Below are 15,335 nucleotides of genomic sequence, written 5' to 3'. Positions count from 1 at the left end.
AAAAATAGGTATTTTAAATATTTCAAAGTAATTGCAATCATTACTTGTAAGTGGGTATCTCATCAAGGAGTTTATCAGCAAGTAATCTATGAGTTAGATCAGCCTGCTCAGGCTCATGCGGTGCGAGTACAAGATAGAGGACAGCTCGAGAAAGTGCAATATGTCTTTTCTCTGGATCATCTCGAATCGTTGGAGTTTCCAATACTGCTCGATTATGTCGACACAACTCCAAATGCCAACCTTCATGACGCGCCAATTCCATCATCAAACTAGACATAAAATACGATTTGTTAAAACTCTTGTGTAATAAATAAGGTATAAAATATGACATACATACTCGTAATATTTTAATTTCAGTGTCTGAGTTTCCTCATCATTCTCGTCACTGAAAAACTTGATGTTAATTTTCTTTGCTATGATTTGAGTTCTCATGAAATCTTGTTTTGCCAAACAAAGTCTCATCTGTTCTAAGATAAGAGAAGCCTTTTCTCGACGTGACATACTGCCATATGTTTCCACCTACGTGATATGCTATTTAGTACTACAATCTTTGTAAATTTGTATAATATAGTTATATATAGTTAAGTATAATATAGTTAAGCTTTACCAAAGTGTACCTATTATCGTTATAAATTATAAATACCTGTAATTCAAGCATTACGACTGCAGCGCCTGCAATGTCTCCTTCTGCTTCTTTTATTTTGGCTAAGCGATTAGTAAGTCTCGCTCTTTCCACTTCCACATATATCTTTGTAAAAAAATTTCTTATTTAGTGTAAATCATACAGAAATATTATAATTAGCGTACATTAATTAGTAAAACTGTTAATTAGTGGAACTGTTCAGTAAACTCTTATTGAATAATCAAAAATATGTTAAAGCAAACCTTTCAAAGTGGAATTAATCACACAGATGTTTTAATAGCTAAATCAAGATTTACTATAAAACTTCTGTTTTACCCCAATATAGTGGTGAAAATATAATTTACCTTTCCTTCTGTAACCGAACGAAGAGTTTCTATCAGTTTCACCATAGTTTCTTTGTTAGGCATTTTGTCTATATAAGTACAACATTCTTGAACCATCTTTGTAACAGCCTGTTTAAGTTGAGAGCGCCTCTTTGATAATAAAATTATGTGTTCATTAAGCGCTGACCAATTTTTTGCCTCTAAACAGATCTCAACTATGGCTACAAGAAGTCTAGACGTTGACACCATGTCGGCGCCCTATATAAAAGAGCTTAAGAATAAAATTATATATATATATATATATATATATACAGGGTGTTCGAAAATTCAACCGACAAACTTTCCGAGATTGTCGGGGGCACTATAAGGATCATTTTTTGCAAACAGACTTAGAGTCGGAAACGTGTCGTTACATCGCTAGTGCTTATGAGCGATGTCATGCAGAAGGGTGTCTTAGAGTAGATGCTCGAAGTGTCATCCCCCATGATCTTTGCATAGATGATAGGCACTGAACAATGGACCGGCGGACTCTGGCAAACACGCTGAGATTGTCCTTGATTTCACCTTGCTCAGAGCCTTTTGTCATTGATATTCTCGACGTCGTAGCTATGCAACAACGCGTTTCCAGCCCCAGGTCCATTTGCAAAAAATTACCCTTATGGGTGCCCCCGACAATCTCTGAGTTTATCGGTTGAATTTCCGAACACCCTGTATACAGAATGAGTCATTTTAATCGACGCAGACAAATATCTCAAAAAATATGGAAGATACGAAAAAATGTTTCAGACAAAAGTTGTATAGTCTAAGGGGGACACATGATTCCGATGTGAGTCATGTCGTAAGAAATTTTAAAAGCAACTAATTTCTTAAATGGAACTTAATTTTTTCCTTGAGATAAAAGTTGAAATACACACATATACATATGTATGCACACTACTGTTCGTAAAAATAGAACATTAGGAAAAAATTATGTTACGCTCTTGAAGAAGCATTATAATTCCTCATGTCAATAATGCAACTTTGGTCAGCCATTGAGTTGAACATATGGCCCTTTTGTTCCTGGCATCCTTGATAACAATTGATCAAGTACTGATATGAGGAACTAATAGATTTGTTTCATATAAAACAGTAGGAAAGGGTGGAAAGTATAAGAGACATTGCAAACTTGCAATTAGAACTCTAATTGATCAGTATATCTAGTAAAGTAAATCTATATCATTGACAATAAATTTATAATTATTTCTTCTCAGTAATGTCTAATAAACAAATTCTATAAAAATCATGTGCTTAACTTCTTTTTTAGGATACTGTTTTTCACAAACAGTAGTGTATACATAAGTATTTCCTACTTTATAGTATTAATGTATACTTAACGGTTCTAGTGAGTTTCTCTAAAGCTAATAATTGATCCAAGGCGTCATGTAGCTTTCCTTCAGAAGCAAGCTTTTTGCATTCAGGTATTTTTGCATCACAAGTACTGCTATAATCCACCTCCATCTTCACAAGTCTGCCAGAGTTATCCATCGTCGCATCTGCCATTTTAACTGTTTGGCAATATCTAATTTCACATAAGGACAGATAAAATTTAAAAAAATGATATTTGCAAACGCATACTGAATATGTCTCAAAGGTTCAGTTTTAAAATATCAGATGTAAATTGCAGGTGCAGCTATATATTGAATACAGATGAAAGGAAAACCGAATAAATGTATCAAAATACAAGAATTTAATAACCAATTAATCATAAAATGACCAACAAAAACACTTGCGTTATAATTGATCAACAATAGTGAATGACACGCTACAAAACATATCACTTCTTATATCGATTCTTTCCAAAAAGAATTAATAAAATAAATAATATTTTTAATACACGTTATATTATTCTTGTTAATATTTTTTTTTATATTTTTAACTGAATCCAATTTAGTTAAATAATGAAACATACCGAGCTAAATTGTCGGTCACGATTTGTCACAATTATACCACGATGAAAAGAGTAATGGAGAATTCACATTCACACTTCTGCTCATGCTCATATATAGGTCTGGGGGTCGATTCTGTATCTTGGGACGAGGTGAAAATTACAAAAGTGAGGAAATTCACCAGAGAATCTACAATTTCATTTGTCGAAATCTAGTAAATCTGTTCACTTTTGTAATTTTCACCTCGTCCCAAGATACAGAATCGACCCCCTGTTCTCTATCTGCTGAATGTGCAAGTGCAATGCCGGTTCTACAATTAGGATGAGTTTCCACTGAGCGCGTCACGCGTCGCGTCATCACGAGACCAATCAAAGCATCCCATTTTATTACATTGGCCGCGTTCAGCAGACACATACTACGTTTACGCGAGCGTTACTTCTGTAGTAACTTACGATAATTCCTTCGCGTAAAGCCGTGATCAGACTACGGATTGAGATTGAGATTGGATTGAAATTTGACCAATTAGAGCAAAGTTTACTAAACTTGAAGTTAGTTTTCTTTATTCTGATTGATTAAATTTCAATCCAATCTCAATCCCAATCCGTAGTCTGATCACGGCTTAAACGGGATTTTCCTTCGCGTAAACGGGATTTTGTAGTAACTTACGATAATTTACTCCGCGTAAACGGGTGATTTATCGTAAGTTACTACAGAAGTAACGCTCGCGTAAACGTAGTAACAGCTGTTGAGTGTCGTCTTATCAACACGCTACGTTGATTTGTTGGGTCTAAAAGTAAAGCCTTTGTACTGTACACACGATACGAGAAATCGGTCCGAGTTTCGGTTTAAAGCCTTGTGTACACGATACTAGAAATCGGTCCGAGTTTCGGTTTAAAGCCTTGTGTACACGATACTAGAAATCGGTCCGAGTTTCGGTTTAAGCCAATGAAACTGCTGCTTTTCTGTAAGAGCTGCAAGTTGATTGGCTTAAACCGAAACTCGGACCGATTTCTAGCATCGTGTACACAAGGCTTAAGCCAATCAACTTGCAGCTCTGACAGAAAAGCAGCAGTTTCATTGGCTTAAACCGAAACTCGGACCGATTTCTAGCATCGTGGACACAAGGCTTTACGACGGTCTTGAAATAAAATCCGACTATAGAGAAATCTCTTTCGATTTGCACCGGTCCATACGGCAACGGCAATTCACTCTTCAAAAGCTGGCAGCCCTGATAAAACCGCCATAATTGTCAAATTGTTCAAATTGAAACTTTACGTTTTCAGTTTCTAGGAAAGGAAATCATTACTCTGCTGAGTTTGAGCGTCCAGCATGGTAAAATAAATAAATATATAAAATTAATACATATGGATATGCAAGGTACAATTGCAGCCAAGGTAAAATAATTTCCTCGTATGTACAACTATCTCTTTATAAACATTTTTTATTAAATTATTCGAAAGATGTAGTTTTGGAAAATGTAAAAAGTTTAAAAGCGTTTTCCTGATATTACAATAAATATAAACATAATATCTGCGTAAATTTATATTAAAAACTATCTCTAGGTATTTTATGTAATAGCATGGACATTTGTCGCAAGCTATTATTTTGTATGGGGTAGTAACCAGCCAAGCGTAGCTGTTGTATCTGTCGATGAATCTGGTTGGAACACGGATGAAATTTTTGTAAACGAAATAACTCGTTAAGGAATGACAACAGAATGAGAAAGAACGTTCGAGCAACACTATATATTTTTTTACAATTGGAATCAAATTGAATTTTATATGACAACTTTATTACATTTATTTTCCACCTCCAATCATGGCTACGATAGCAATAACAATTTAATTTTAATAAGAATTCTTGCACAAAATCTAATGTATAAATAAATAATATATCTCTTTGTAATTCTCAATCTTATGTAATATACTGCATCTATATCTGCCACTTATTTTTATTCACAGACAGTATGTAGATATATACATATATGAAATTAATGATTTTATTAATAACAATTTATACATATACATATATATATGGAGGGGTAAAAACCACAGTGGTGTAAGTCAAATTTTTAAAAATATTTTTTCGTGTGCATAGATGCAATTTATATATTGTATAGATTGCATCTATGCACGCGAGAAAAAATTTAAAAAAATTTGACTTACACCACTATGACTTTTACCCCTCCATATATACCCAGGGTGTATCTGAATGGTCTGTACAAACTTTGGGAATAAGTTCCAGGGCCCGTATTCCGTTCACGGCCCCAGGGACCTAAACAGAAAATGTCGTATGAACATAGGGTCGGAAACGCTTGCTTCTGGAGTTATGACAGTTCAAAGTTTTTTTTGCAATGGAGAAATTATCATGTCAAATCGCATAGGGGTTACAAACTGTGTTTATTTACCTCGATTCCAAGAAAGCCTGCGCATGTCGCCGTACTGACTGGCGAGGGATTTAGAAAAAAAGTTAGGCGAGGAAACAAGTAAACACGTGCACAGGCTTTCTTGGAATCTAACGGATGCCATTTCGAGCATTTGCTGTAGCAAGTGTACTGTCCTGTTATGTCTGTGACAAAACCGAGGAAATAAATAAACACAGTTTGTAACTCCTATGTGATTTGACATGATAATTTCTCCAGCCATTGTAGGAAAACTTCGAACCGTCGTAACTCCAGAAGCAAGCGTTTCCGACCCCATGTTTATGGGACATTTTCTGCTTGTTTAGGTCCCTGGAACTTATTCCCAAAGTTTGTACAGACCATTCAGATACACCCTGTATATATGTATAGGGTGAGGAAAAAGTATATGGAAACCCTGACAAATTTCGAAAAACATAAGCTTTACAGAAAATTGTTTCGGATAAAAGTGGGGTTTAAAAAGATCTATTTACTGATCTTATCAGTTTGGGTTTGGATGACGTCGCCAAGATCAGGACAGGTCACCTCGAATTTTTTAAATGGGACCCCCTATATTGTAGTATATCATTTAAAAGGGGATAAAATAAGAAAAATTTTGGCACAAACCAGAGGTAGATATGTTGACCCGGGAGTTATTTAGGGCCAAAAATTTGCTTTTTCGAAGTTTGACCCTAAATAACTCCTCAACGGATCAACGTATCAACCTCTGGTTTGTGCCAAAATTTTTCCTACTTTATGCCCTTCAAGATATACTACAATATGGGAGTTTTACTTTGAAATTTTTCAGGGTTTCCATATTTTTTCCTCACCCCGTGTGTGTGTGTGTGTGTGTGTGTGTGTGTGTGTGTGTGTGTGTAAATGTACAATTCTATTATTAATTAATTAGGACATCATTTTCATGGATAGAATTTGTCTCATTCTTGCTATTCTCTTGATTATTTTGAAGCTGCGCTTGCCACATAGCATGATAAACAGTACCGTGTGAAATTAGTTCTTCGTGTTTGCCTCTTTCAATAATTTCACCATCTTTTAAGACGAGGATTTCGTCCGCATGAATTATGGTGGATAATCTATGCGCTATAATGATAGTAGTTCGTTCAGCGCATATTCTGTTTAATGCTGCTTGTATATTACGCTCCGCCTGTGTATCCAAAGCACTCGTAGCTTCATCAAGCAGCACTATTTTTGGAGCTTTTAATATTGTGCGTGCAATTGCGACGCGTTGCTTTTCACCACCGCTTAGTCTAAGTCCTCTTTCGCCAACCTAAGAAACAGAATTAAACACAAACATATAATATTAAAAAAGTAAATATAAACATATAAACGTACAAACGTAATAAACGTTAATTTTATTTGAATTATAAATATAGATCTTTTTTTTATGGTTGAATGTCTATAAACTTATTTCAACTTGAAATATCAAAGTTTATGAGACCAGCTGATAAGAAAAATAAAAAAAGGCAGAATAGGAGTCAGAGATCTAGCAGAATCTAAATATTACATTAAAAAGAATTGGATTCGCGCCTCTATGCAGGTCAACAATATTGACAAACCTGTGTTTCGTAACCGCTCGGAAATGTGAGAATCCTCTCGTGAATATCCGCGTATTTTGCAGCAGCAATTATATCCGCTTCTAGTGCATCAATACGACCGTATTGAATATTATATCTTATAGTGTTGTTAAACAAGACCGTATCTTGCGGTACGACACCTGTAAAATCGTACAATTTTCTCAGGATAAGCACTCATCGAATAAACGTTTAGCCTGATGGATGATTATCCATCATTATGGAAAATGCTCGATGTAAAACTACCTATGTTATTTCTGAGAGACTCCTGTTTAACAGTCTTTACATTCTGCCCGTCAATTAAAATTGCGCCCTGTTCCACATCATAAAAGCGAAATAGTAATCGCATTATAGTACTTTTCCCGGCACCGGATGGGCCAACTAACGCTATCGTTTTTCCCGCGGGTGCGACGAAGCTGACGTTTCTGAGCACGAGTTTCTCAGGAGTGTAACCAAACGATACATTCAAGAACTCCACTTGTCCACGCTTGACATCCAATAGTCCAGCTCCTGGTGCATCTATTACCTCTTGCTCTTCCCTAAGTAACTCGAACATGTTTTCCATATCGACAAAATTCTTTTGAATGGCCCTTTGGACAAAAAAAAAGGTTATCCAAAGAAATGAATAAAATTGCTTGGGATAATAGCTTAGACAAAGTGTGGTCAATCGATAATAAATATAAATTGTATATTTCTGTAATAACTCGTGCGTTATGTATATAAATACATCCGTTTTTAATATATATAATAATATTAATAAATAAATATATACATATATATATATATAATATATTACCTATAATATGTGCCAAACCAATTTAGTGGTACGTAAAGTTGTATTATATAACTAGCGAACAAAACATAGTCGCCAATTGTTAAACCTTGGTGGAAAACAACCTACAAGAAAATCAATTTATCATTGTACGTATACATTTTGTCACTACAAGTAAACATTTTTGTTTATAACAGTTACAATATAATTTTTATGTGAGCACTAACCATATGTAAACACAATAGTGATCCAGATAATAGACCACCGCAGACAATTATGTTTTGTAAAGTGTTTAAGATATTCAGCGTGAACATTGATTTCCATTCTTGTACTTGATAATCTAAAATTGCTTTTCTGTAGCTTTCCACTTCATATGCTTCTGCACTGTAATATTTCACCGTTTCAAAATTCAGTAAACTATCAACGCTACGTGCTTTCTGCGCGTTGTCGGCCAAATTCATACGTCTTTGAAATTTTGTACGCCATTCCGTGACCGCAATTGTGGCAGCTAGATTGATAGACAAGATGTTGATAAGGGAAAGATTTATATTAGTATTTCGCGATTCGCTGGTTCTGTGACAATAAATCTGCTCATTTTTACAATCTTGTTTGACGGATCTCAATGAGCATAAGGTTTCTAGTAGTACTATTATTACTACACATCAGTTATTATTATCTATTACTATTATGCTTACCGATATAAAGAACCATAGTTGTAAAAACAATGAGACCGAACCATTTATTAAATGCACTGACGAAAAAGAAAATGGCCACAATAATATCAATAATGGTTGGTAGAATCGAAAAGAGGATATAATTGAGTAAATTATTGATCGAGTCTGTGCCACGATCCATGATCCTTAATACTTCGCCAGTTTTCCTTCCAAGATGCCAACGCAAGCTCAATCTATGTAAATGCCTTGAGAAGGGATATTATATTTGTAATTATAAAAATAAATTCTATTTTGCTTGATAAGCGCTGTGAAAAACGATGTAATGGCAAGTTTTTTTTTTCAATGCAATTCTAATATTTAAGAGGGGCGACATAACTTTAACTTACCTGAATAATTCTACCTCCACTTCACGAGTAGTATATTGTTGAATACGGATCCATAGAAAGGATCTTAAATTATTCAACAAACCCATACCTCCTGTACCACCACCTTGCAGAAATTTGAATGCTACATATATCAATACTATATCCCACCTACAATAAGAAGTGACAATTAGCGCAATTTCTGCGAATCAATGTGAATGAATAATAAGAGACTCGATTACGTACCTAAATTCTACAGGAGAAATCGTAACGCTGTCCACAATTTTTTTATTGTAAATCGGTACATAAAGATTTATCAAACGTCCAAATAGCAGCAACACGAAGCAAAATATCACTCTCAATTGAAGCAAAAAGTCTGATTTTGGCCATAAAAACGGTCCTAAAATTTTAGTCTTGTACCACAGATTTGTCCATGTGGAAGCATTATCTGATCTCTATAAATAGTTTTGTGTAAATTAATATTTTCTTAATCGTATACTATACGTGTAGTTATATATTGCTTACTCTTTCACGATAATATTGTGATCGCATAATTGTGTCATCATTAAGTGTACGATAATCGGAGTCAAAATTGGCAATGCCGGGAGCTCGTAAACCGAGAGCAAAAATCAACAGGTTACTAACATATCGCAAAATGAATAGAGCCATTTCGATTTGATCTGTCAGGCTGCAACAAAACATTGAAATTAGATAAATTAATTTTAGGATTACTTTTTGAAAAAATTTACTTTAAAAAAATGTTCTATCCACTTTGTAGAATCCTTTTCTTTTAATAGAGACTTACGAGTTCAAGTGAAACCACCATTCAAGTTTTCCAATATTAATTAAAACCAGATTTTCAGCAACAAATGCTAACGTCCAAAAACCTAGTAGCACAAATCCATGGCCATGCGGCGGCACACTTGGTAATAGTTTATGTCTTTCAATTTTCAGTATATAAATCGAATATGGATAAACGATTACTGTTAATACTGTTGTTAATATCTGCAAGAATATTGACATTCATGCTATTAATTATCTATAAAGCAAAAGTCCCCACATATGAAATTGAAATATGTTGTAGTTTAGGTGGTGTTGATCAAAAGTCTCCATGGGTACAGAGTCCAAAAATCAAAACTATAAAAGATACACTTAAAGTGAATGTCATTGGAGTTTAAAAAATGCCTGTTTTTGAATATATGTATTAAGTTAATAAAAAAATGTTTGAAAAAAAAATCTATATATATATATATATATATATGACTCTATATATATATATGTGTGTGTGTGTGTGTGTGTGTGTGTGTGTGTGTGTAAGTATATGGGTATACATGTATGCGTAATTTGTGTCGCCGGTATTAACATTGACCACGTAGAGATTGCATGATCAGAGTCACATCTCTTTGTCAGTCGTCAGTTTGTCGTAAGTCTTATTAGCCAGTTCTTATTTGTCCTAGTTATTTTAAAGATGTCAATTTTCTTCTACGTCAGCAATTATGTCTGCATTAAAAATAATTCTGAGTACAAGGAAACAAACCTTAAGCTTAACAAGTTTAAAACCATTAAGATATGAGATTCCTACATCTCTTGCTCTACGTTACAGATCTCGATCTTTTTATGCTGCCAACAGTCTAAATACACATTATTTTTCGTATGTACATACATATCCACATCCACACACATTGTATATGTGTACATATATTTTTTTTCAAACATTTTAATATTAACTTAATATATGTATTCAAGAACAGGCATTTTTTAAACTCCAATGGCACTCACTTTAAGCCACCGTAACTTTTATAGTTTTGATTTTTAGATTCTGTTGTCCATAGAGACTTTTGATCAGCATCACCTAAACTACAACATATTTCAGCCCATTCGACCGGAACCACTTTTACATTTAAAATGTACGGGTCTTTTATCTGTTTCTTTTTGCTCTCAAGTAAAAGAACAAATAGAAACTTTTTCTAAACTGAAAAATTTTTGTTTAAACAAATATTGTATTATAACAGGCAAAAGTTAGGAAAGTAAACAGTTGGAGTTACCCTATATAATAGAAAGTCTAACTTTACACAAAACAAAGGCTTGTATTATGCATAATGATTCTCACCATATATCCATAGACCATTCCATTGTCCAAGACTGTAGCTTGTAAAATTATTCTTATTACACTTAAAACAGGGACAAGGTACAGCACAAATTTTTGTAAATTATACAGTTTGCTTCTTGGTAATATACTCTCTTCAGTTTCTGTCCCATACTTGCGATATATCCAAAGTTGGGCAGATCCAAATATAATCAAGTACAAAGAAATTATACTGGTAGAGATGGTATCCATGAAACATTTAGATACGCCATGGTCTATCCAGATATCGTCAAAAGTTATGTTCGGTGGACAGTATCTCATGGTATCCATATTTATGGACATTTGTATTGTTACCAATTTGAAGTACTTAATATTGTCATATCATTCAACATCTATTTTTCCTGTACAATGCATCATGATCTTTTATATAGCTCAGAGTTTGATATACTTCATAGGATTTAAATTAACACATCTGAAACATAACGTTGCTTAAATTTATATTAATATATTGCTGCTGTATTATATTCAAAACATTTACATTGTTCTACATAAAAAATAAAATTACTTTCATAAAGTGACTTCATGTTCCTTACCAGAGCTTCTTATAACCATTGGAAATAATAGATATTCAAATTAAGACTTGATCGAATCATATAATTTATCTTAATTCCCACGTTATTAACATTTAACTGGTGCTGTACTGTCATATAGATATACGTAAAACGATCGAACAGCATACATATATGCACAATTGTAATAAGTATTAAAAAAAAAGATACAAAATTTTAAAGCTTAATAGTAACGTTGACCGCATACAAATTTATACCGATTTATATTAATCTTTTGGTACGGATTTTTTCGCGTAGAAATTGTACTGTCATTCTTCCCGAACTAACTTATCTAAAGCCGGGTATAAATCATAGACAATGACAATATGATAGACACGGGCCGGTATTCATAATTCGTCTTTTATGGAGCTTTCAAGCAAGCGACAAGCTATGTAAAGTTAAGCCCAATTTCTATGTCCATGCTGTAGGGTCACAATTCACATGCGCATGGTCTGCGGCTCATGCGCATGTGTTTTAACCCTTTGCGGCACAGCGGGATAGAATCTCTATCCCACCTAGATTACCACCATTTTTTCCGTTTTTAAGGGGATCCTGGAGTGACAGCGACAAGGCATAATCGGTCTAAGCAATATCTTTGAATTGGCTGAACAGAATGGAAAATCCTTTTACACGATTAAAGTACGCACAAAAATGTAGAGGGCTGTACATGATTTTTTCTGATAAACTAAAAAAAAATTTTATTTTTATAAATATTGTCTTCACCTGACGACAATATTTGCTTTATACAAAAATTCTGCAGTTTTTCTATAGAAAATAGTGATGCAGCCCTCTACAAAAAACTGTCAGGAATAATATCGTGCAATTAGAAGTAAGATTTGAAGCCTAAAAAAAAAGATATTACTTAGACCAGTGGAAGATGCAAGGTTAGGTGCTATCCTTGTCTATATCCTTGTCTATACAAGGACAGATATAGTCGGTGAGCACTTCTTTATCGACGCTGATCGAGTTCGCCTGCGGCTCCAGCATCCCCTTAAGGGGATCCTGCAGCCGTATGATTTACCGACACTATCGTTTTCACATAAATCTTTTAATTGGCTTTATAGAATTGCAAAAATCTTTTACAGAATTAAAGTACGCACAAAAATCTAGGCTAGCAAACGCGATTTTATATAAAAAACACCAAAAAATTAAAAATGTTACTTATTTGGGCACATACAGCTGTCACCTGACGACAATATTTGGTTAAAACAAAAATTCTGCAGTTTATACATACATAATGTTTGTCTCCTAGCCTTAGGAAAACATGTAGGAATAATATCGTGCAAGTAGAAGTAAGATTCAATGCGTACAATAAAAGAAAAATGTGAATTTTATTTTAGTACTGCAAATACGGATGCAGAATGACAAGAAGAGCAGCAACAGTAGTTGTCGAATCTTGCAAGAGATGGCGAGCAATCAAACAAGGACAGATGTCATTTCGTTAGACAAAGACAGATATAGGGAAAACAAAATTAGAAAGGTTGACATTATCGACATCGAGGAAGTTCGTCTGTCACTGCAGGATCCCCTTAAGGGGATGCTGGAGCCGCAGGCGAACTCGATCAGCGTCGATAAAGAAGTGCTCACCGACTATATCTGTCCTTGTATAGACAAGGATATAGACAAGGATAGCACCTAACCTTGCATCTTCCACTGGTCTAAGTAATATCTTTTTTTTTAGGCTTCAAATCTTACTTCTAATTGCACGATATTATTCCTGACAGTTTTTTTGTAGAGGGCTGCATCACTATTTTCTATAGAAAAACTGCAGAATTTTTGTATAAAGCAAATATTGTCGTCAGGTGAAGACAATATTTATAAAAATAAAATTTTTTTTAGTTTATCAGAAAAAATCATGTACAGCCCTCTACATTTTTGTGCGTACTTTAATCGTGTAAAAGGATTTTCCATTCTGTTCAGCCAATTCAAAGATATTGCTTAGACCGATTATGCCTTGACACTACCGACCTCTGTCGGATTGCTTAGCTGCGAGTCCGTATTTTATTTATTATAAATTTTTTAAAAGCCAAAATGGAAAATCCGGCTATGTAGCGGGTTGCGGCTGATCTTACTGATTAAAACAAGCATAAGTTTATGCTTGCAGTTTAAGGTCTTGCAAGCCTGAAAAGCTGCTTAGAAACGGTTTTTCCCAAATTTTAGCCAAATTAATTAACGAATCTCATTAAACTTATGCTCGTTTTAATCAGTAAGATCAACCGCAACCCGGTACATAGCCGGATTTTCCATTTTGGCTCTTAAAAAATTTATAATAAATAAAATACGGACTCGCAGCTAAGCAACCCGACAGAGGTCGGTAGTGTTACTCCTGTCGACCCTTAATAAAGGAATATAAATGTCTAGTTATCACCATATTGTTCCGCTTTTCCGCGCAAATTGTGCTCCATGTAATATAAGGAAACCAAATGAACGGAACGGATCGACGGAAATCTAGTAAATTTTGTCTTCCGCGCTTCCGCGTTTCCGCGCTCCATGTAATGGCACCCTGAGGCTGGGGTCCCATGGAGCGGATTACGCGGAAGCGGAACGAGCGTATCACCAATCACGGCATCATTCTGATAGAACCCTTTCAAAGATTCCGTCGAAACGGTCCCGTGATTGGTGATACGCTCGTTCCGCTTCCGCGTAATCCGCTCCATGGGACCCCAGCCTGACTCTAGTCTGGCACCGCGGCCAATTCCTAATGCCCGTGTCACACTACGTATCGCGGACGCGGATCGGATTGGGATTACGAATCGCGGATCGGATATCAGCCAATCACAGATGAGCTGCTCGTCTGCGATTGGCTAGATTACGATCCGCGATCCGCAATCTCAATCCGATACGCGTCCGCGATGCGTAGTGTGAAGAGCACTTTAGGCTGCGTTCGGATTCCCCACCCGAGTGCTTAAAATCCTATAGTATATGACTGCGTTTACACGGCACCGTTAATCGGGTTTTATAACATCGGTAGTTCTTAGGCCGGTCAATCACAGCTATTCCATTCTTCTAAAGAATGATTACGATTGGTCTTCCTGACAACTACCGATGTTATAAAACCCGATTAACGGTGCCGTGTAAACGGAGTCTATGACTGTGTTTACATGACACCGTTAATCGGGTTTTATAACATCGGTAGTTGTCAGGAAGACCAATCGTAATCATTCTTCAGAAGAATGAAATAGCTGTGATTGACCGGCCTAAGAACTACCGATGTTATAAAACCCGATTAACGGTGCCGTGTAAACGGAGTCTATGTCGCGTGCACTATAGATTTTCAGCACCCAGGGTGGGGAATCGGAACGCACCCTAAAGTGGATGTAATGGTGGCGCTGCTGTAAGCGTCCCACACGAAAATCGTCGGGATTGCGTCTCTCAGACTTCTCTCGTTTCTGGCATTTTAGCACGTGTATTTGATCTCTGTTCAGTAAATTGGCATGAATGTAATTTAATTAAAAAATTAATTTTTCTTCTTGAGTGATAGTAAAAATGAGCAAAGCTAACCTTAAGGAAACGTAAGTATTATTTTGTTTCGGTGCGTCACTAGTATATACACTACATTTTTTTTCAAAGCTTTTTTTCTTTTTAACATTTGTGTGTTTTGCTCTGATAATTGTTCCTGCATTATATTCACAGATTCGAAGTAGAATGCAGGCATGGAGCGTTTTATACTGGTGGTAATATACAAGTAGGTATTTTAAAAGAATTGATCTGTTTTGTCATATTTACAATGCACCTTTTCATTTCAGTGGAATGCGAACGCGGAGTATTTATTTTGCCAGAAAGGAGGCACCGTGTCCATGCTATCTATGAGTAAAGGCTCCGTGATATCGTCACTGGGTATAACAGAGGCTGATCAACAGGAGGATACAATAAATTGTTTTGCTCTTTGTAATGAAGATGCAGGCATAATCACTTATCACAAAAGTGGACTGTTCAAATTATGGGATTGGAAAAG

At 35.3% G+C, this 15,335-nt stretch overlaps 3 protein-coding genes across 3 annotated transcripts in view; 1 reads left to right on the top strand and 2 right to left on the bottom strand.

The window, feature by feature from the left end:
• Positions 1–40: 40 nt before the first annotated feature.
• Positions 41–1,083, bottom strand: Rpn5 (regulatory particle non-ATPase 5). Its single transcript, XM_071718964.1, has 4 exons — positions 988–1,083; positions 644–748; positions 338–519; positions 41–269 (listed from the first exon to the last, which is right to left on the bottom strand). The coding sequence occupies exons 1-4, from the start codon at positions 1,081–1,083 to the stop codon at positions 41–43; spliced, it is 612 nt and encodes a 203-aa protein (XP_071575065.1).
• A 3,233-nt stretch (positions 1,084–4,316) lies between these two features.
• Hmt-1 (ABC transporter ATP-binding protein/permease Hmt-1) lies at positions 4,317–11,688 on the bottom strand. Its single transcript, XM_071718959.1, has 12 exons — positions 11,366–11,688; positions 10,797–11,244; positions 9,492–9,691; positions 9,212–9,374; positions 8,933–9,141; positions 8,711–8,857; positions 8,346–8,569; positions 7,878–8,158; positions 7,675–7,775; positions 7,125–7,468; positions 6,864–7,021; positions 4,317–6,574 (listed from the first exon to the last, which is right to left on the bottom strand). The coding sequence occupies exons 2-12, from the start codon at positions 11,112–11,114 to the stop codon at positions 6,185–6,187; spliced, it is 2,535 nt and encodes an 844-aa protein (XP_071575060.1). The 5' UTR covers positions 11,115–11,244; positions 11,366–11,688; the 3' UTR covers positions 4,317–6,184.
• A 3,004-nt stretch (positions 11,689–14,692) lies between these two features.
• The window catches only part of LOC139780353 (transducin beta-like protein 3), a 28,413-nt gene continuing 27,770 nt past the window's right edge, over positions 14,693–15,335 (top strand). Inside the window, exons 1-3 of the mRNA XM_071718976.1 lie at positions 14,693–14,892; positions 15,014–15,065; positions 15,127–15,334. Of these exons, the coding sequence (XP_071575077.1) occupies positions 14,867–14,892; positions 15,014–15,065; positions 15,127–15,334 (286 nt within the window). The 5' untranslated portion in view covers positions 14,693–14,866. The remainder of the gene's footprint in view (positions 14,893–15,013; positions 15,066–15,126; position 15,335) is intronic.

This window comes from Temnothorax nylanderi, unplaced genomic scaffold (assembly GCF_030848795.1).
Source record: "Temnothorax nylanderi isolate EJ_2023f unplaced genomic scaffold, tnyl_v1.0 TNYL_tig0272_pilon, whole genome shotgun sequence".
Classification (NCBI taxonomy): domain Eukaryota; kingdom Metazoa; phylum Arthropoda; class Insecta; order Hymenoptera; family Formicidae; genus Temnothorax; species Temnothorax nylanderi.
The sequence above is the reverse complement of the archived record's forward strand: the minus strand, read 5'-3'. Positions and strand labels throughout refer to the sequence as shown.

Bases quoted from the DNA above. Each gene is read 5' to 3' on its own strand.
- Hmt-1 (XM_071718959.1), bottom strand. From the start codon at position 11,114: ATGTCCATAAATATGGATACCATGAGATACTGTCCACCGAACATAACT. The intron at 9,142-9,211 runs GTAAGCAATATA...AACTATTTATAG, and splicing joins CACAATATTATCGTGAAAGA to AGATCAGATAATGCTTCCAC. The intron at 8,159-8,345 runs GTAAGCATAATA...CTATCAATCTAG, and splicing joins AACTATGGTTCTTTATATCG to CTGCCACAATTGCGGTCACG.
- Rpn5 (XM_071718964.1), bottom strand. From the start codon at position 1,083: ATGGTTCAAGAATGTTGTACTTATATAGACAAAATGCCTAACAAAGAA. The intron at 749-987 runs GTAAATTATATT...TTTTTTACAAAG, and splicing joins GTTCGGTTACAGAAGGAAAG to ATATATGTGGAAGTGGAAAG. The intron at 520-643 runs GTATTTATAATT...CATATCACGTAG, and splicing joins TCGTAATGCTTGAATTACAG to GTGGAAACATATGGCAGTAT.